Source organism: Eschrichtius robustus, chromosome 13 (genome assembly GCF_028021215.1).
Source record: "Eschrichtius robustus isolate mEscRob2 chromosome 13, mEscRob2.pri, whole genome shotgun sequence".
Taxonomy (NCBI): Eukaryota; Metazoa; Chordata; class Mammalia; order Artiodactyla; family Eschrichtiidae; genus Eschrichtius; species Eschrichtius robustus.
The window spans coordinates 81,945,639-81,967,965 of NC_090836.1; the positions used below are offsets into that span (position 1 = coordinate 81,945,639).

General features: G+C 38.1%; 1 protein-coding gene across 2 annotated transcripts in view; it reads left to right on the plus strand.

The window, feature by feature from the left end:
* Positions 1-22,327, plus strand: part of CFAP54 (cilia and flagella associated protein 54) — a 305,843-nt gene that overhangs the window by 88,644 nt on the left and 194,872 nt on the right. For both annotated transcript variants that reach the window (XM_068561127.1, XM_068561128.1), the window contains exons 21-26: positions 2,362-2,454; positions 2,718-2,903; positions 11,780-11,916; positions 14,882-15,029; positions 16,772-16,927; positions 21,515-21,634. In XM_068561127.1, coding sequence (XP_068417228.1) covers positions 2,362-2,454; positions 2,718-2,903; positions 11,780-11,916; positions 14,882-15,029; positions 16,772-16,927; positions 21,515-21,634 — 840 coding nt within the window. The remainder of the gene's footprint in view (positions 1-2,361; positions 2,455-2,717; positions 2,904-11,779; positions 11,917-14,881; positions 15,030-16,771; positions 16,928-21,514; positions 21,635-22,327) is intronic.

The window sequence follows — 22,327 nt, forward strand, 5'->3', positions numbered from 1 at the left end:
GATCACTGACTTTGGAAATTCAGTACAGAACTAAGACTGGATGATTTGCCAAGAGTTTTTGTTTGTTTTTACTTGAATGTTTTGATTTATTTAACCAGGTTCTTATTTTTTATGTATCTCAAATTAGTAACTAGTTTATTTCATAATGCTTATTAATAGGAAGACACACGCATCCCATACTTGACCTGTACTTGTAGGACTTGTCACTCAGCACATGATGTGAAGTTGATGTATATTATGTGTTGGTAAAGTTGTGTGCTCCTGGAAATTATACCTTCTGTTACCCACTCCATAGCACTAGATGGTGCTATGGACTTAAATACATTTTCTAGTTTGAGATTTCAGCCATCTTTTGTTTTATCAAAACCTCTTGTTAAGGCATTTGTTGCATTAACATCTGTTTTAATGGTTGAAAATGCTAGTGTTATTTATAAACTTTTACTTCCAAAGTTAGTGGTGGTTTGTCGATGGTGTCGTTTCTCTTACACAGACTCTAAGGACACAGTCTTCTAATAGTTTCACAAACTAAGATGTTTTCATCTGTGGAACAGAATAGAAATATAAAGCCTACTTGTAAAAATGCTTTTAGAGAACATTTACCCTTCAAATTCTGGTTTGTATGTAGAGCTTAACTTAGAGCAATAATGATCTAAGTCAGGGGTCCGCAACCCCCGGGCCACAGACTGGTACCGGTCCATGGCCTGTTAGGAACCGGGCCGCACAGCAGGAGGTGAGCGGCGGGCGAGTGAAGCTTCATCTGTCGCTCCCCATCGCTCCCCATCGCTTGCATTACCGCCGGTACCATCACCACACCGCCGCCCCCGCCCCACCCCACCCCGGTCCGTGGAAAAATTGTCTTCCACAAAACCAGTCCCTGGTGCCAAAAAGGGTGGGGACCGCTGATATAAGTCATAAAACACCATCTTTCTGCCTTCCCCCTCCCTGCCCCATGGTACTCTTTTTGCATGAAAAACCAAGGAAAGGTAGTTTCTAAATTTTTCCGAGATTCAGCTGAGTTTTTTCTCCTGGCTTCCAGCTTCCAAGTTCCTTCAACATTCTCTTTGTCCTCGAAGTTCTGCCTTTCCTAATGCTCTTTAATCACCTGAGAAATTTTCTTTGGAAACACAAAAGTTCGGCTATTTGTACCAGACAGTCTTATTCATTGAGACTAGGCAGGCTTAGGTATATGTAATTTTTAAAAATGGTTGATTCTGTACAAACTGTATTTTAAAAAATGATTCTTGTGCATAGTCAGAGTTGAGAACTACTTGTGCAGACAAGATACAATGAGGATTTTTCCATTGACCCAGAGGAAGAAATAGCGGGCTAAGCTGTAAGAGGCAGTTGCTTCTTAGAGACAATTACATTTCCCTTATTTTCCATTTTAGGAGTTGAGATGTTGTGAGGTGGAGCCTTTGGGAAAAGGGAATGCCACAGTGATGACAACCCTTCCATCACTAATCCCTGGGCAGTATGGCTCCTCATAATGCTTTTCCCTAGGTATCAACTCTCTCCCTTACCCCCTACAGTGAGAATAGTGCATTACCACGAGGAATCTCCATTATTTTGACATCTTGGCAAAAAGACCATTGTCTAACCATTTAATCAAGTTTAAGTTTGATTGTTTCTGTGTAATTTGCATTTTGCTTTTGGTTTACATCTGTATTTAAGAATTGTCAAAAGGATATCATGTTTCAGAAAATTTATAAACTAGAGAAAAAAAATTATCCGTAATCTTACCGTTTTATCATCTGAACTCTGCTACTATTCTTATTAAGGAACATTTTCTTCCAGGCTTTTTCATATGTATTTTTACATTTTATTTAAAATACTACAGTTTAGTATCTTGCTTTTTTTACTACCTGCTTTTTGTCCCATATTATTAAATAAAATATGAAAATCATTTCAGAGTAGGTCTTCTTTTTCATCAAGATGATGTCATCTTTGGAGTCACTCCCTGCCACTGTCTGATCTTGGGCAGGTTATTGAACGTCTCTGCGTCTCCATCTTTTGTAAAGCAAAATGGCAATAGAAATCCTATCTCATAGGGATGTTTCAAATATGAGAAAGTATATGTAAATTTCCTAACAATGCTTAACACATAGGAACTGCTCACTTAATAGTAGTTAAAAATAATTAATAATGAATAATATTTTAGTCTTGGTGGTCCCAGGTAAACTATATTTGTCTTTTTTTAAAGAGTAAATCTAAGTATTTTTATAAACTTAGGTTTCATGTTTTAAAACTTGAATAGTTATATTTTTATATAGAAAAGTATTCCTTTTGCCACATCATGATAAAAGAAATTGAGTGCTTTGTTAAACAGACTATGGATGACGGGCTCATCTCTCTCCGTGGCAGGTCTCCTGGTACTGCATTTTGGGTTGCAAAGCAGAAGGGAGCTATGGAAAAGTAAGACTAAACAATAATCATCTCCCAAACTCAGGAGAAGCGGTACGTCGAATTAAAAAAAACCTCTGAATGTCAGGAAATCTTACCAAAAGTCTCATTAATGACAATTGAGTGTTGTTCATTTTTTTCCTTTATGTAGTCACTATTTCAGTGAATTTGTCTAATTTCATCTTGAGTCATAACTAAAATCCAACAATAAATGAAAAAGGTTTTTTTTTCCCTTAACATAAAGAGGTCACTTAATTATATTTTTAAAGACCCATTTAATTTTCCATGCATAACTTGAAATATGTTTTTGTTAATAGATACCGGCTGATGGCAAAAGCGTTTTTGAAGTAAAAGGTTTAGAAACCAATGAAAAGTACATCTTTGCAATTGCTGCTTATTGTTCTAATGGAAAGCTTATTGGTGATGCTATTGGGGAGACGACTAAACCAATTCTGGTTTACCCACCTCTTTCTGCTGTCACTGCTCGGATGTTATTGACACAGGTAGAAGAGATTTCTTCTAATTTGTTCCTCTGTTTTTTCCCGTTAAGCAGTTACTAAGTAATTTCTGATGAAAAAACAGAATGCTTTTTACAATAACACTTTTTTCCTGGATTTTAAATGCAACACACATTGATTTTAGAAATTTTGGAAATAAATGTTATCTGTTTTCCTATCATCCAGAGTAGCAGTTCTTAACCTGAAGCAATTTTGGCCCCCAGGGTGGGACATATATGTCAATGTCTGGAGACATTTTTGGTAGTCACAATCTAGAGGAGTGCTGCTGGCATCTAGAGGGTAGAGGTCAGGGATGCTGATAAGCACCCTACAATGGAAAGGGCAGCACCCCCTCCCCCAACAAAGTGTTATCCGGTCCAAAATGTCAACAGTGCGAAGGTTGAGCAACCCTGATCCAGAGATATCCTTTTCTCTGTGTGTGTATGTATACATACACAAATATATATGTCTACACACACTATGTATGTAGACGTATATACACATATGTATGTGGATTTACGTATAATATATAATTTTAGTCATAGTGTACATATTATTTTACATCTGATATTTTCATTTAATACATAATTGACTTTTTTCCATTCCATTAATTATTCTTTCAAAACATAATTTTTAACATCTGCATGGTATTGCATCTTAAAAATATATCATAGTGTAGTGTATGTATACACAATGGAATACTACTCAAACATAAAAAAGAATGAAATAATGCCATTTGCAGCAACACGGATGGACCTAGAGATTATCATAGTTAAGTAAGTCAGAAAGAGAAAGACAAATACCATATGATATCACTTATGTGTGGAATCTAAAATATGACACAAATGAACTTGTTTATGAGACAGAAACAGACTCGCAAACATAGAAAACAAACTTGTGGTTACCAAAGGGGAAAGGGGGTGGAGGAAGGATAAAGTAGGAGTTTGGGATTAACAGATACAAACTACTGTATATAAAAATAGATAAACAATAAATTTCTACTGTATAGCACAGGGAACTATATTCAATATCCTGTAATAAACCATAATGGAAAAGAATATGAAAAAGTATATGTATATATATATATATGTATAACTGAATTATGTTGCTGTACACCAGAATCTAACACAACATTGTAAATCAACCATACTTCGATAAAAATATATATATCAGTTGTTTTACAATATTGTGTTCGTTTCAGGTGTGCAGCAACATGATTCAATTATATATATATGTATGTATTTTTTTTAAAATTATTTATTTATTTATATTTATTTATGGCTGTGTTGGGTCTTCGTTTCTGTGCGAGGGCTTTCTCTAGTTGCGGCAAGTGGGGGCCACTCTTCATCGCGGTGCGCAGGCCTCTCACTATCACGGCCTCTCTTGTTGCGGAGCACAGGCTCCAGACGCGCAGGCTCAGTAACTGTGGCTCACGGGCCTAGTTGCTCCGCGGCACGTGGGATCTTCCCAGACCAGGGCTCGAACCCGTGTGCCCTGCATTGGCAGGCAGATTCTCAACCACTGCACCACCAGGGAAGCCCTATATGTATGTATTTTTTTCAGATTATTTTCCATTTTAAGTTATCATAAGATATTGAATATAGTTCCCTGTGCCATACAGTAAATACTTGATGATTATTTATTTTATGTATAGTAGTCTGTATCTGTTAATCCCATACTCCTAATTTATCCCTTTCCTCCTCCCTTTCCCCTATGGTAAGCGTAAGTTTGTTTTCTATGTCTGTGAGTCTGTTTCTGTTTTGTAGATAAGGTCATTTGTGTCATATTTTAGATTCTACATATAAGTGATATCATATGGTATTTGTCTTTCTGACTTACTTCACTTAGTATGATAATCTCTAGGTCCATCCATGTTGCTGCAAATAGTAATATTTTATTCTTTTTTATGGATGAGTAATATTCCATTGTGTGTGCATATGTGTGTGTGTGTATGTATTTATATAGCACATTAAACCAATCATCCGTTGATGGGCACTTGGGTTGTTTCCATGTCCTGGCTATTGTAAATAGTGCTGCAATGAACATTGGGGTGCATGTACCTTTTCGAATTATAGTTTTCTCCGGATATATGCCCAGGAGTGGGATTGTTGCATCATATGGTAGTTCTAGTTTTAGTTTTTAAGGGACTTCCTTCCGGTTCCCATAGTGGCTGCACCAATTTACATTCCCACCAACAGTGCAAGAGGGTTCCCTTTTCTCCACATCCTCTCCAGAATTTATTTATAGACTTTTTGATAATGGCCATTCTGCCCAGTGTGAGATGATACCTCATTGTAGTTTTGACTTCTGTTTCTCTAATAATTAGTGATGCTGAGCATCTTTACCTGCATCCATGATTATTTTCTTAGTATCAGTTTATAGAAGTGAAGTTTCTGGGTTCATAGAGACAGACAGACCTGAGTTTAAGTTTCAGGTCCTCACGTTAGCCGTGTGACATTGGGCAAGTAACCTTCATCTGTGAAGTGGAATAATAATAGTAGTTACCTCCCAGAACTATTATGAGTATTAAATGGAATTATGCATGTCAAATGTTTAACTGTAACACTTACAACACAGTAGGCGCTTAATGAATATTATTGCTGTTCTTAATTATAGATATACTCATGAATTGACATTTTTTGCTGAAATGATTGCCTGACTTAAAACATGTCACCAGTGAATGCGATTCTAGAAAAAATGACTCGTTGACCTAAGTCTCAAGCCTGTAATTTTAAGTTTATGGTTGGCTGTAGAGCTGATGGCTCTTCTAAATTTTATCACATTTCTATTGTGCTGGTTTTTTCCTCTTAATAGTTGATTAGTATTATAAGCTAAGGTCTTACTGGAATTTTATATTATCATATTTTTCAAAGAAAATTTAATTGAGAGAATTGCTAGGATTTGTCTGGCATTGGTTTAGCATGTCATATTGGCTCATGGTTTTCTGATGTTTTGATTTCTTTGGAATCTAATATATTTCCTAATTTGCAGTGATGGAGTTATTTCAAAGTGAGGGACCGAATATTTCATCAAGGTCTAATTTTTCTCCAGGGAGTGGTTTGACGCTGGCGCTTTATTTGGCAGAACTTTCATTGAAAGTTAATAAAAGGAAGTCCAAGCTATACTGCTAGGATAATGAGAAGTGTCATAAAGTAATGACCTGTGTTTCTTTACCGATACTCTACTTGCAGTACTGTAGTTCATTTATGACAGTTTATGAGCATTCTCTCTCATAATGTTAAGTGGCTAAAGCAGAATTTCCTAATAAAATTTCCTCCTTAATTTAAAATTTGAGTTTACGCTTTCAAGTTTTATCAGGAACAGGTACCTTTCTTTTGGAATTGCAATGAAAAATTACAATTTTTCATGAGAGTGGCTAGTTTTTAGTTTCAGGATAATTCTATTTTTTAAAAAATGTTATAAAAATTGTATAGTAAAATATGGAGTTACTTCACTAAATGCCTATGATTAACTTGGTTTGGGGTTTTAGGTTGTACTTTTACTAGACATTTTTCTATAAACAATAATGAAGTCAGGTGAATCTTTACTAGATTTTCCGTTACTGTAGAAAACTAGTTTAGGCTATCTGGAAAATTTTTGAGGAACCTTTATGAATTATATATTTTCTACAGATAGTATCCAATTTCCACCTCTTTATAGGCTCATTTCTTTTTATTATTCCCTTTTAAGTTGGGAATGGCTAGATAATGTGATATAAAATATAGACAATTAGAAATCTGTGAGCAGGGTTTTAGGATTTTAGGCAAATTGCTTGGTCTCAATTTCCCTATCTGTAAAATGAATACAAGACCAAATGCCACATACTGCTGGATTATTGAACTACTCAATCAAATAGTGAGTGGGCACAATGGCTTGTTGAGATAAGGAAGTGAGGAATATCATTTATTAAAAAACTGTGTGATAGACATTTTAAGATTCATTATTCCATTGATTACAGTAACTCTGTGAGGTGGTATTATTACTTTCATGTCAAGTTGAGGAAACAGATTAATTTAACCCTTCTTCTGCCAATCCCATTTTATTCCAGAAAGGGTGTCTTAGGGATGTTAAGTATTGATAATTTACCCAAGGTTACTCTGGTAGTAGATGGTAAGCCTGACATTTGAACGAGCTCATGCCTTTCTACTGATCTGTCCAGGTTCCAAGGAAGTCATGTGTTCACCATCTAACATGTGCCGAGTCCTTCTAGAGCCCACATCTCTCCCATCTATTCTCTGCCTGGGTTGGTGCTGCTCTGCTGGTCGTGGTAATCAGTATGGGCAGCAGAGTTTGATGCTGGTGGCAGGAGAAAGGAAACTAAGATTCGTACATTTTTTTTCCAATTCATATATGAATTCATTGAAACTCTTTTATTAATAGAGGTCTGCCTTTTGTCTATGACCATTCAAAAAAAAAAATAGGGCTAACAGGTAAAAGGTAGTCATCCCCATTTAAAAATCTCATTAAGAAGGTTCAACTCTTCCTTTCCCTCTTATCCTCTTTCTGAACATTACCACCCTCTCTGCTCATCTATTTATTGATGAATTCAGTGTCTGTTTTGTGCCAGGTTCTATGCTAGGTATAATTTCTTCTTCCTTTGAACTGTTTTTTTTTTTTTTTTTTAAATCAATCTCATCACCACAACAGTAACCCTTGTTTAGATAATTTTGACTTATGGTTTCAGTTAAGACCCTGATTGCAAGAAAGCCTGGCTTGGGGGAAAGCAGCCTGGCCCTGGGAAGGCTGCAAAGTCCAGGCAGCTCTAAGTCTCATACCTCTGGCTCTCTCTCAACATCTGCTTTCTTTTTCTTTTTAAATATTGACTTTCCTTTCTTTTCTTTTCCATCTCGGGAAGGAAAATGGCAGCCCCTGAACTTTTTTGTGTATTCCTCAGTTTCAGTCATGTACAGGGACCAGCTAGCTGTGTTCTAATCTTGATTCCAAATTCCTGAAAAAGAGACTCTGGATTGGCTCACCCAATGTAAGAAAGAGTCTGAACTCATTTCTAATGTTTGGCTGCTGACTTGTTTTTAAACCTCAGCCTTCTTTTTTCCCATAGCCCCACATCTGAGCAGGCTGATAGGGAGGTCTATGAGTTCACCTTCTCCTTTGGTGCCTGCAGGAAATTTAAACGTCCCAACTGGCAGGAACGTTCCCCAGTCCTATCCTCCAGCCACTAATCAAAGCCCAACCCATTCCTTCGACTCTGCCCAAAGCCATCCCAGACCTGCCTCTGCCTGCCCAAGGGACTCTCCCTGGGAGGCCCTTGTGTGAACAATAAACTTTCTCTCAAATTCTCCTGGTGCATGTAGTGTCATCAGCCTTAACATCAGAACCAAACTTTGGGTGTGTGTAGAGGGTCCATCTTGCTTTGCAGGGGGGGCTATAAAACACCCAGCTTGGGTCAGGCCTTCAGCCTGGGCCATTCAATCATGCTATTGTATAGTACCGTTGCTGGGTGTCCTCTTCTGTAGGTAGGGGGAAATTATCAGGAAAAGAGGATTTTTAAGTTCATTTAACACATTATTATTGAGTGCTTACTTACTCTGTGCCAGGCATTGCTCTAGGCTAGTGATTCTAAAACTTGAGCTTGCATCAGAATGATCTGGAGTGCTGGTTAAACAGATTGCTGGTCCCACCACCAGAGTTTATGATTCACCAGGTCTGGGGTAGGGCCCGAGAATTTTGCATTTATAACAAGCTCCTAGGTGATGCAGATGCTGATGGTCCAGGGACCATACTTTGAGAACCACTGTTCTAAGCAAAGTGAGCAAAATGCCGTGGTGAGAGGTAAGTAATAAACGATGAACATAGTAAAGGAATAAACTATCTAGTATATTAGAAGGTAAGTTCTATGGAAGGAAAATGTAGAGTAAGGTCAGAGGAATTGGAAATGTGAACTGGGGCAAAGGAAGGTAGAGTACAGTATTAAGTAGGGTGATCAGAGAAGGCGTCATCTGGAAGATGAGATTTGAGCAGAGACTTGAAGGAGGTGAGGGAGTGGCTCTCTGGAGGAAGAGCATTCCACAGAAGGAGCTAGAACAAAAGCCTGAAGGATTCCAGAAGTGCACCTGGTATAATATAAACAGCAAGGAGACCAGAATGACTGGAGCAGAGGGGCCAAAAGGACTGTTTAGCTACGTAGGTAAAAGGTGAGTGGGTGGGTGAGAAAGCAGATCATTAAAATGATTCCAGGCCACGGTAATAAGTTTGGCTTTCACCTGGAGTGAAATGGGCAGCCGCTGGAGAGGGTTTGATGTAATAGGATGGCATAACGTGACTTCTGTTTCAAAGGTTCACCCGAGCTGCTGTGTTGTGCATACACCATAAGGGGGTGAGAGTAGAAGCAGAGGGAGCTATCTAGTGCCGTGAACCAGTGAGAGATGGGGGTGGCTCGGCGAGTGTGATAGTAGTTGATGTGGTGAGAAGTGGCCAGATTCTGGATATGTTTTGAAGGAGGATTTAACAAGAGTTCCTGATGGAAACAATGGACAGAGAAAAATAGAAGATGACTCTAAGGAATTTAGCTGACTAACTGGAAGGACGGACTTGACCTCAGATGAGTTGGGGAAGGGTGTGAGTAGTATAGATTTGGGGCAAGGGGAGATCAGAAATGCAGTTTGGGACATGTTAAGGTCAGATGTTTGCTAGATATTCGGAGAGAATTTTTGAGTAGTCAAGATATAGGAATCTGGAGTTTGGGACAGAGGGCTGGGCAGCAGAGGGATTTGAGAGTAGTCATGTGACAACTAGAGCCATGGGGCTGGATGACAGCACCAAGGAAAGGAGTGCAGACAGGAGAGAGGAGAGGTCCCAAGACGGAGCCCTGGGGCATGCTAACATACGGGAAAAGAGGAGGAGCATGCCAAGGCAGCTGAAAAGGAATGTGTTGTAGAAGCCAAGTGTGAAGGTCATGTATCGAGGAGGAGGTCTCTCCTGTGCTTAATTGTCTCATTAGTCATTTAGTGCTTCTTTCTCATTTTAACCTCACTCCTTCTAACATCTGTTCTACGGGTGACTGCTAGTTAACCATCTTTGAACCGGCTGATTATCACAGCACTTCTCTGTTAGCCCACACAGACTCATGAATTTATAGACCTTAGTTTTATCATGGCATCTTTTCTTGTTTTGCAATGTCCACTGACTGAATAAATAACATTATTTTTACATTTTCTCTCTTTTTTTTAATTGAAGTATAGTTGATTTACAGTGTTGTGCTAATTTCTACTGTACAGCAAAGTGACTCAGAAATAACACTGTTTTTAAAAGGCTATATTTTAAAAGGAAAGAGCATTCAGTTGTAGTTTCACCAACTCCCTTACACATCACCTGTTCCCATTTTCCACGGTAAATCTTAGAATTATAATGGTGTTTTAGTGACCACTTAGCCCAACTTTTTCATTTGACCACTGTGGCCCAGAGAAGGGACCTCATCTGTCACACTAAGTCTTGGCTCTACTATTTTTTTTTTTACTGATTATCAGGCTTTGTACAAATTATTCAACTTGTCAATGCCCCAGTTTCTTCATCTGAAAAACAGGGATGGTCATAGAGGTCAACGAGGAGTCAACACAGTAATGCTGGTAAAGTGCTTGGTCCAGTACTTGACAACTTTAAATACTTCCACCTGATTTTCAAGGCTTTCTGAAATCATGTCCCACTTTACCTGTCCAATCATACTGCCTAGTTTTCTTGAAATTCTGACCTGTCTTTCTAGTCTCAAAGGCACTGTGGCAATTTCCATTATGGGACCTTTTTGAGGTTCTGTCTAAACTGTGCCCCTCTGAACTTTATCCCTGCCTTGGCGTTTACCTCAAGCCCTGATTCCTCCTTATAGTCTTCATTTCTCCTTTTCTAAGTCTCCACAATTATGGTGTTGTTATTTGCAATTTTTCTGTGATTTCATGTGTTTTACGTCTATAACTTGATTACAGTTTCATGGAGTATGAGATCGTTTTAAGCTTTGAAGAATCTATCTTTACAGTGCTTAGCACAGAGTAGAAACTTCATAAAAGTTTACTGGTTGGTTGATTATGAGTACTGACTTGGCAGATTTTAAAAGTTCTGGCCCTGTAAGTTATTCCCTTGTGTAGAATACAGTCTAGCAACATGTCATTTGCATACTTAATTTAAGGTATTTATTAATACTTTACATCCTACCTGCTTCCACTAAGGATTTGAAGCAGCACATAACTCATGTGGTACGATTTTATATTGTTATACATATTTGTATAGAGTGATTTTTAGAGATGTATTTAAAGAACTATGTTCTACTGAAAGAGATAGGTAAGTTGATGACTATTTTTCTCCTGAGCTTCTAGGTTTTACCAGTGAAATCAGTTATTTTGCTGAATGTTGAACGTGTTAAACTTAAAACACAGGATGGCTTCTTGGAAGCGTCTCTCTTTTACTCCTCACTCTTTTCAGCTGTGAACTCTTTGTTGCACAATAGCTCGGAAAGCGTCAGAACCAGAGGAGAATGAAGTATATTTCATATTTTGGGTTTGGGAAATCTGATTGTTTCTCTTGGAACAGATTGTTCATTATAACAGTGTCTGTAATAAATGGAGTGCACTGCCGAGATAGATGGAAATGAAATTAATTTGGCTCAGATGTGATCTTTGTTTTGCTTATGAGCATTCGAAACATCCTTACAGAGTTTCAAATTTCCATGCAATTTAGAAATAAAAGAGATTTCAAAATGTGTCTGTCTCCCTTGCCAGTGGCTGTCGTTACCTTGCTGTGGCCCCGTAGAGCGGAACAGCCAATGTGAATAACTTTGTCTGAAATTAGTGTGCGATAGGACCTTCTCAGAATTCTTGTTTAAAATACACATTTCACAAATTCAAGTAATGCTTAAGATAATGTGCTTTCTGCTGCAGGTCGCCTATCAGATTGGTAACTATGAATTGGCTAAGAAAGTTTTCTCACCAGTTTGGGATTATTTTGTTGCTTCACCACTTCAGGATGACCAATCCATTATTAGTTTAAGCAATATAATGACTATTACACAGAGAAGGTAATTCGAAATATTCTTTTAAAATATTAGTTGGCTTATTGAAAATATAGATGTTGGCTGTGAAGCCTAGAATTAATTTATTTTCAATTTCATGTTAAGATGGTCCACATAAAACTATTTGCAATAAGTATTTTAGTAAGTGTTTATATTCCAAAGGCTTGAGTCCTTGTTAGAAACTTCTTTGTTAGAATCAGAAAAAACACTGGCAGTATATGGATACATTCTGAATATAAGGTAATGAGGTTATGGAAAAAAATACCAAATACTAACCAAAGTAATGTCAGTTATACTAGAAAACATGCATATGCATTGGGGACCTTTGTAACAGAGCAAGGTCAGGTTGAGGTTAAGTTTAGGGTCTGATGGATGGACTCTTGGGGTAAAAAGGCTTTTCCTTTGCTTGAGGAGGCTCCCAGGATTAGACCATCAACTGAAAATAGGCCTGTAGAAGCCATATAAAGCCACAGGCCATCCTTTGCCATTTTTCCTTAAGAAACCAGAGTCTAAAAGCAGCATCAAAAATGAGCATTGGTGTAATTTCAGCCCGTCTCAACATGTTCAACAACAGTCTCCTTTACCTGCTTGTTAATGCCTGAAATTAGTAAGACAAGACCCTTCACCCCTCAGTCAAAGACAATAAGCTTAAAAATGCAAATGCTGGATGAGGCAAGGCATTGGTAACACTTACTCACATAAACGTATAATTCCATTCAATTAAAGAAACGTAGACTTAGTGTTTACTATGTACAAGAATGCTCAGTGCTATGGGCGATGGATTTGAGAGGCATTTCAGAGGAGGAAGAGACAGGTCTGGAAGATTTTATGTGATTCATGGGGATAAGAGGAAGGAGTGAAAGTTGACTGGGATTTCCAGTGATGGGAAGCCTCTGAGGTTTACTAAGGGAACCTGAGATGCAGAATGAGTTTTTGGAGGAAGAGAATGAATTTGGAGATATTTGGAGTTTAGTTTTCCAGCAGGACGTCTTTGTAGATATATGTCCGGTAGGTAGTTGGATATTTAGTGCTCACACTCAGGAGAGAGGTCAAGGCTAGAGACATGGAAATATAAACTGTCCATTGAGGTCATTATTGAAATTTTGACAGTGAGAGATATCTCCCAGGGAATGACTGTTTAGCAGAAAAGGTGGAAGGCTGGACTTGAACCCTGGGCATTGCTTACATTTAAGAGGCAGAAGCAGGAGTTGGAACCAAGGAAGGAAATTGAAAAGGATCAGTTCTGGAAGTAGAAGTCCAGGAAAGTGCACTGCCAAGGGAAGTGAGAATACCACCACGGAGGGACTGGCCAGCAGTATTATATCCTAGTGCAAGGTCAGGCAGGGCAGTTGCTCAAGAAAATGCTGCAGAGACGTTGGGTAGGATGAAAACTGAGAAGAGGCTTTTAGAGTTGGCAATTAGGAAGACATTGGTAAGTTGAAGAGAGCCATTTTCATGCCATGATGGGCCAGAAACGTTTTGCAGTTGGCTAAGGAATAAATGAAAATGGAGAATAGTAACAAGAAAAGACTACTCCTGTGAAGTTGGGTGGTAAAGATAAGAGGAAAGTGGGCAGAGGCTTGAGGGAGAAGGCGGGCTTAAGGAAAGAATTTTGGAGGATGGAGAGAAGGGAGCCAGCGGAGAGGGAGAGCCTGAGGATATATGGTGGTAGAGCTAGGAGGATATCAGAGCACATGGGATGGGGAACAGGGGGTTCAGATCATTTGCTGTGGGGAATATGAACAAGGAGACGTCAGGGGTAAACGGAAGTGTTGCTGAGAATCACTAATGACTCAGTTGATGTTATGTAACATGCATTGTAGTAGAGTCCCATTCCTTATGGCTGAGGGCTACATTTGATTCATCTTTATATCCCAGGGCCTAGAATAGTGTCATGGTAGGTGTTGAGCAAATGCTAGTTTGAGTGGGAAAAAAAAAGGAATGAGGGGAATAAGTAAGTGAATAATTGATTGACCATTGTGGCAAGGATAGAAAAGTCGAATGGTGACATCTGTGCAAGGTCAGACAAGTTGATTATTGCATACAATAAGGGGTGCAGAATCTGAAGTGCTAGAGAGGTCACTATGGAAATGACTGACCAGAGCCCGAGCTGGGTAGGGGAGGAAATAGAGCCAGAGGGAGGCGATAGTCTGGACTCACTGTGTATGTCTAGGTACTCATGGTCATCGCGAGGACAAAGAAAGTTTAGTATGAGTTGCAGAAGCGGGAGAACTAGAAGTCTCCGGGCAAAGACAATTTCAGAGTTTAACATGGTGGTGAAACAGATCGTCTTCAGGTGTGAATTGCTGTTGTCAGATCCTTTCCCGTTTTATAGGGATAGAGGGTATGGAGAGTGGAGGGACTTGAAGCTTAGGAGAACGGGTTTGTCACCAAGTAAGGCTTAAGGGCAAGGAAGGGACTATGGAAACAAAGAAGGAAGACTGCAGATTTCACAGTTTTGCCAGTGGTTGGCACTGTTGACTGTGATTTAGAAAAGATAATTAGAAGTAACTCTGCCCCTCCACCGCCCCACCCCAAATCTCTCTGTCTCTACCTCTGTTTAACCGTGGCTGATTTTGCTATAAATAACCCTCACTTTCAGAAAGTTTATTAATTGAAATATTGGGCCGATTTCCCAAACTTCTGAATAGCTATAGCGATTTCATTATATTGATAGAATAGAATTTTATATATCAGAACCAGAAAACTTTACCAGTAGTTATTTTTATGTATCCATGACATGATATGTCAACAGCTTAATTTTCTTAGTTGTGAACTTGTTGTTAAGAATAGTCTTTAATTTCAATTTAAGCAGCTGTGCAAGAGTAACTGTTCCACAAACTTTTGTCCCATAAACTTTTGCTGCTGTCCTGGGATCATTGTGTCGGTATTAAGAACAAATCAATCTAAAAAGTCAAGTTCACATGCTAAATCATTTTATACCTGTAACAACATTTACTTCTTTTCGCAGATTACATTCAGATATTTTGGCAGAGAGTTCTTCAATTCTCTTATATCTTTTTCTTAGAAATATTTTTGTAACAAGTGACATTAAAATTAAAGAAGAAAATCTTTTCTGTGATAATATTAAAGGCAATGAGATTTTCCCCTCTCAACAAGTAAGTGAATTAAAATGATTGCAAATGTGCTGATTTCCCTGTGTTTGTTGATGTTTTAAGTTTATGTTCTTTGGGGATTGCATATCCTGGCTTGTGAATGGACTGAGAAGCCTTTGCATGATTGTGCTGGTTTATTTGATACTGTATGTAGGTTTCACAGGCTGGAGTTCATGGTGTTTAACTCTTCTTTTCAATTTATATATATTTTTCCTGAATAAAAGTAGTATAAATTCAAATATCCAAAAATGTATAAAGTATAAAGTGAAACCCATTGTAATCCTATTGCCCCTAAGAATACTACCTTATTGTTTTCATGTGATTTCTCCAATTTTTAAAAGTATGCATAGACAAATATGTTATTATTTACAAAAATGGAATCATGATCTACTTGCTGTTCTGAAATTTGCCTTTTAAACACTTTTCATAATATATCTTGGACATATTTTCATGCTGGTACATATCCATCTGCCACATTCTTTAAAATTATAACATTGCATTCCTGTGCAGAGGCAGGAATTTAACTTACTTCCTATTGATAGGTTCTCAGGGTGCTTATAAACATTGCTCTTGTACATCAGCAACCTTACAGTGCTCTTGCTTTTAGTAACAATCCTACATTATTTTTTTCAATCTAGATTGAGGTTCACTCTTCTTTTTCTCTCTTTCCTTCTTTACTCACCTTAGGTATATGGAGACTTTTGCCTTATTTTTTTTTTCTTTTACAGTTGCTTTTTCCTATCATCCACTTATTCATTAATTAATTAACCAATAAATTGTTACATGAGACTGTGCCAGTTTCTGTGGATATGAAAGTGAAAAAAAACATGATTCTTTGCCTAAGACAAGTTCACAGTCTTGTAGAGCCCAAGCATTCACAGCCATCGACCTGTTCCTACTACATTGCATTTAGTTTCTTTTTTTCATAATCTAGTCTGAAAATAAGGACAATGTTTAGGTACTTAATTGAATTCCAGAATGCTAGACTACCATTCTAATAATAATTTGCTCTGTGGAAATTTCTGGTTGCCACTCATACTGTTTTCTGTGTTCATAATCTTGTGTGTATATACAGACAAATAATGAAATCTTTCCCCAAGAAAGAGAAATAAGGAATAAGATAGCATTCTTACTCTTTTTTTTTTTTTTTTATTCTTACTCTTTTTAAGTGGCGTTTAATCACACAAAGCCTAACTTTACATTAAGTTGCAGAAGTATAACAGAAGATTAGTTTGGTCTATTGAAAATTTACCTTTTTTTTTTTTTTTTAAGTAGCAGAAGTATAATAGAAGATTTAGTTTTGTCTAGAGTAAATTTACCATTTTCTCACAAATCCAGGAGGGAAATAAGACACTGTTAATCATGTAGGACCAATATTACAGCAATATTATATTTTAATTATTATTTGTTATAATTTATGTTTTTGAAAAAGCTAGATTTTTTCTCCTAAACTATAGCCAAGATTTTATCTTACCAATGAAAAAAGATTGGTTCCTTTTCTGTCACTAGTGGTATTTGTATCGTAATTTATAAAAAATTCTAAAGTTTAATTCTAAGATCGTGTCATCCATATGTAGCATTATTGGGGAGTTAGAGTTGTTCCTGAATTTAGGTTTTTCTTTATATCAACCTTCCTGTTATTGTTAAGCCACAAGGATCACATTTCCTATCCTTTCTTCTCATTAGAGACACATGACTTAAGTACCTGATGTTCAACTTGAGTAACAATACCTGTTCCTTTACAGATTGCTAGACTAACTGAATGTGAGAGAGTATTAGTGGCATTGGAACTGAGCAACTACCTAAATGATTCCAGTTATGCCCTTCAAGCTGTTACTCAATGTTATGGCCTCCTTGCTCCTATCATCTATCACAATATTGTTTTGGTACCTGTTGTACGGGTAAGGGCATTTTTTTCCCCCCAGATAAGGGTATTTTTTACAAAGGCAACTCAATAATGCATTTTGGAAAAGAAAAAGCAATGTGTCCTTAGAAAGTACAAATAGGTCAAGAGCAAGTATTATGAAATTTCATGAGTTAACTGAAAAACGTTTTAATAATTTAAATTGTATGTCTGGGCGAATAGAAATAAGGACTTAAAATGTGTTTCCCTGAAAACAGTCAGCCCCATCGCTGTCCATATTTAAATATTGGCAATATACTTTTCTAGGTTTTTTAAGTTATTTCAATTTTTATGTTCTTGTAATGTTAGAAACAGCAATATTTATTCAAAGCATATTGTTAAAGCCATCATCTAGGGGGAAAAACTGATGGATGACCCAGGAGAAAAAAGACTTGATGTCTCTGTGATGGAGTTGGAATTTTTAGAAAAAGGGTAGGTGGGACCTGGCTGAAGGGATTATATTAGTTGTCTATGCTTCCTAACAAATCACTATAAACTTAATGGCTCAAAACAACACCCATTTACTATCTCATAGTCTCTGTAGGTCAGGAGGCTGGATACAGGTTGTCTGGATCTTCTGATCAGGGTCTCATCAGGCTAAAATCAAGGTGTTGGTCAGAACTGTGATCTCACCTGAGCCTCTGGGTTCTCTTCCAAACTCATTGGTTGTTGAGAGAATTCATTTCCATGTGGCTGTGTGATGAGGTCCTTAGTTCTGAAGGGCTGGCTACCAGTGCCCTGCCACATGGCCTTCTCCACCACGTGGCAGTTTGCTTCTTCCAGGCCAGCAGGGGAGTATCCTCGAAGATGCACGAGGAGTCTTATATAATGTAATGTAGTGAAGAGAGCGAGCATCCCATCACAGGTCCTACTTGCCCTCAAGGAGAAGGGATTATACAGGGCTTGTACACCAGGGGCGGAATCTTGAGGACTGTCTTAGAATTCTGCCTACCACAGGAAGCAGTGAGAGAAGTAAGATTTGACTGCTGATACTTACACAAAGTCATCATTATCACTATCGTTGGTTGTCACCATCACCATTGACTCAGATTTTGAGAATCAAGAAGATATGAGTGAACTCATGCAAAGTATAAAGTGTTTAATTCACCATTGAGGAAACTAACCCGAGAGCTTCAGTAACTTAACAAATATTCCCCTTGGAGGGGCTAAACTGGAGCATAGACATGCCCCCTTCTCTCACATGCCCCCCACCTAGTAAGTATTGGGTTGGCCAAAAAGTTCATTTGGTTAATGAATTCGCTGTTCAATAAAGTTCTTGGTGAAAATGAAAAATGTGTCTTATTTTTATTTAAAACCAAACAGACTTTTTGGCCAACTCAATAGTTCAGCTGTTGAAGAGATCTGCCTCCAAAATCCAAAATCTAGACTCATAGCTGGCAGTTCCATGTCACTTGTGAGTGGATCAGGGCAGTGTTCCCAAATGTGGAATATGCTTCTTCCTCCAGACCCCAAAAGCATTTCCCTGGCATTGTTCTGTCTTCTTAGAGGTGAGAGATTCCAGATGTCAGACCTGCTTTGGATGGAGTGTCTCTGCATGTCCCAGACATTTCATTAATGTGTCAGGCCCCTGACTCTTCTTAGGGTTTATTTCTACCCTCTGGAGGCCATGCATCTCACATCTGCAACTTATTTGCCATTTCTTGTTTATTAGGTTCAATTAACATGGTTTACTGGTGGAGGTCCAATGTTTTGTTTTGAGACGTGTCCAGCAAGTTCAGGTTCTTTCATAAAATATTAGGTCGGAGGGTGGGAGAGTTATCATTGCCCTGTGGCAAGACTCTAAATGTATGCTCTTGTCTGCCCAGTGTGACTGGGAACTCCTTCTGATACTTCTTCCCCATAGGAGATTACTTCTGTCCAATAGGATAGAAAAGACAACATTAGCCACATCGAGGCACCCCTTTTTGCGTGCTCCAGCAAAGGCAGCACCCTGGGAACAGCGCCCGCAATTGATGCTTAGTTGGTTGTGTTCAGGGTAGCCCCCTGTCATTCTCCAGGATCCCACTGCTTCAGGATGCCTTTAACTCAGAAGGTGGGTTGTCGCTATGAGGAAGACCTTAGGAAGGGAGTTTCAAATTAAATTGTATTGTTCAGAGCAGGAAAAGATGAGTGGTACAAAGGAGAGATTCCAGAAATAGGCCTCACTTTGGATGAGAATGTAATATATGATGGAACTGGCATTCCACTTCAGTGGGAAGATAATGGATATTTTTAGTAAATGGTGGTGAAACATTTGGATATTCCTCTGAAAGAAAGTAGAATTTGACCCCTATTGTGTACCATACATAGAAAGTCCAGATGTATTAAAGACTTAGATGTAAAAGAAAGCCAAAACTTTTAGGAAAAAAAAAAAACCCAAGAGATTACATGTGCAACCCAGGGTTGGGGAACACTTTCTAACCAAGATAGAACTCTTGGAAATAACAAGAAAAATAAGACATATTTGACTATATTTATGGCAACCCATGTGTGATGAAAGGGACCATAACAAAGATAGTAGACAATTTAAGGATCTGGGAAAAGTAACACTGATGAGGGTAAATATATATAACAAAAAGTCTTACAAATTGACAGTAACTAATAAAAAATGGGCACAGGATAATAATAGGCAGTTGACAGGAGAGCAAATTCAAGTAGCCAAAAAACATATGAAAAGATACTCAAATTCTGAATATCCACAGAAATGCACATTAAATCAGTAATATAATATCACTAGCAGAGTTGAAAAGATCTGTAACTCCTACTGCTGGTGAGAATGTGGGGCAAAGACATTCCCTTTCATTGATGGGAGAAATGTGAATTTTATAGGCTTTGAAATTTGGTAAGGCAATCTTAATTTTAATTAAACTGAATATAATTTAAGTAAAATTAAAAGCAAATATACCTGACATAGAAATTCCTCTGCTAGTAATTTTCCCCATAGAGTTAAGATTTTAGTAAATTAAAAAGTACATTTACCCAACACAGCAGTCCCTTTATTAGCAATTTATCCCATAGATTAAAATCACCCCTAGTTGCACCCGTTGGTTCCATGTGTTCTACCTGCTGGGAACACAGTACCACATAAGGGTCACTGATTTAGAGTATATACTGTGCCCTGGAGGACGGTGCCTCACCCTCGCTGGGTATCATCTCAAAGCTGGCACCTCACTTGCCACTCATTTTGGCAACTGAGCTTGTATAAGGGTGGTTTTTTCTGTTGTTGTTTTTGTGTGTCCACGCCACACTGCTTGTGGGATCTTAGTTCCCCAACTGGGGGATTGAACCCAGGCCATGGCAGTGAAGGCGCTAAGTCCTAACCACTGGACCACCAGGGAATTCCCTGTATAAGCATGCTTATTGTGGCGTTCTTGATGGCGGCAAAAAAGCTGGAGACAAAGAGGACGTGCGGTAACAGAAGGATGGCCAGTACTGCCAGATTGTAAAACATCAACCTTAAAACTGTGCAACAGGAAGGATCTGGAAATGGCTGAATAAATTATGATTGGTTCACACTAAATAATATTATGCAACCATTAGAAATGATGAATTAGAGGTATACCTGTAGACTTGGAGGGATTTTTCACAAGACATGCTTGAAGGGGAGATGCATAGTTCAGAAAAGTGTGTATAAATTTCATTTTGTAAAATGACATTCACCCTCCATATATATAGATATATACACACACACATTTATACACACACACACACACACACACACACACATAATTACATGAGCCTAGAGAAAACTACAGAGCTACTAGGTTGTTAACACGATTTGGAGATATGGTACGGTAGGGTGGGAGAGGGTGATGGTGGAGGGGAGGAATTAAAGCAGCATTAAAAAAAATTCGTAAGTGTTCTGTAACAACAGTAATAATATTGTTAGAATGGTGGCTTGAAGCAATTAATGTGCCCACAAAGGACCAACCTCCATATATTAATTTGTCTTTTGGAATAATCTGAGTGATGAATAGATCGATGCAATCTCAGCTCTGCTTTTCTGATAGTAATATTGCTCAGAACTGTGAGGCAGTATTGAAAGCTAAACTTAATTGTCTAGCTCTGGATCAAATTCAGGATCACATAATATGAAGAGTAGTTAAGGAAGTAAGTGCCAATATTAATTGATTTCCTGGGATATGAGTGCTTGGTTTTAATTTTAAAGGAAACTATTATTTCAAGTACCCGTATCACTGTATATTTTATATGGTACATCTTTCTCCATGTGGTTTTTCAAAGTCCTCCTAAGCCTGAATGTGATCTTCAGTTTCTTGTATACATGTAACATTCTGCCCGTGTCTTTTACGGCACTTGTCAAAATGAGCATTGTTCTATTTATTTGTATATTTATTTTATCCTCTCCACTAATTTTCAAGTTACCTTAGATGAAAGACTCATCTGAAAATTGAATTTATCAATTTTATCTCTGGGTACACTTCTTTATACATAATAAGCAACTTAACCATAATTATTAATAACAATAAAATTTGATGGCTTAAAACCTTCATGATGTGAATAGAGCATTTTTTAATGAGTAAGGACGATAGTTTTCAACAAAAACCATTGTGCTTCTATATTTCAGATCTTGATAAAGTGTGTTGTGGTTTTGCAAGGACTACCAAATATTCACTCAAAGAAACATATTGCGAGCTTTGAAAGTGTACAGCACATGATAGCTTGTTGTATCTTCTACATAACAAAGGTATTTATCTCATTCTTTGTCTAGTGTCATGAAACTTAGGAGCCCTAATGGTTTAGCACGTTAAGCTACTTGTAATCACAGTAATTAGAATACTTTGAAAAATGATACCCCCAAAGCATTTTAGATCAAAAGTAGCCTGAGCAGGCTAGTTGGTAAAGTCTGGAAGGGCCTATCTTAGGCCAGGGAGAGGGGGCTGGAAAGAGGACATTTTATGGGACCTCATTCATTTTAGAAACAAGAAAGAACAAGATACCAGAGGCAGAGAGGTAGGCTTATGTATCCTCACTGCTTGGCTCAAAGGCCAGCATTGTGTGCTTCTTCAAAGGCTTTGGTTGACTGAATCCAGTGAGTCTCTTCAAAGAAGGGCCATATTTGCCTACCTATTTTATGTAGTCTTCCCAGAACCTTTCTGATTTGGCAGTGATCTGGAAGAATACTGCATGGATGGGCTGATATGATGGGACTTAAGTTTGCTTCTGTGGAGGTCTGGCAACAGAGAGGCCTCTACCCTCTACCTTAGCAAAAAGGTCATAATTTGCTGGCAATTCAGGCTCCTGGCCTGACCTCAGGAGCAGAAAATCATATTCCTTCCATCACTCACTGGTTTGCCGCTGTTGGAGAGACATCTATGACCTGGTCTGTGTAGATGCTGAGGGAGCATAAGCCTTTAGCAGGAAGAAAAATAGCAACTCA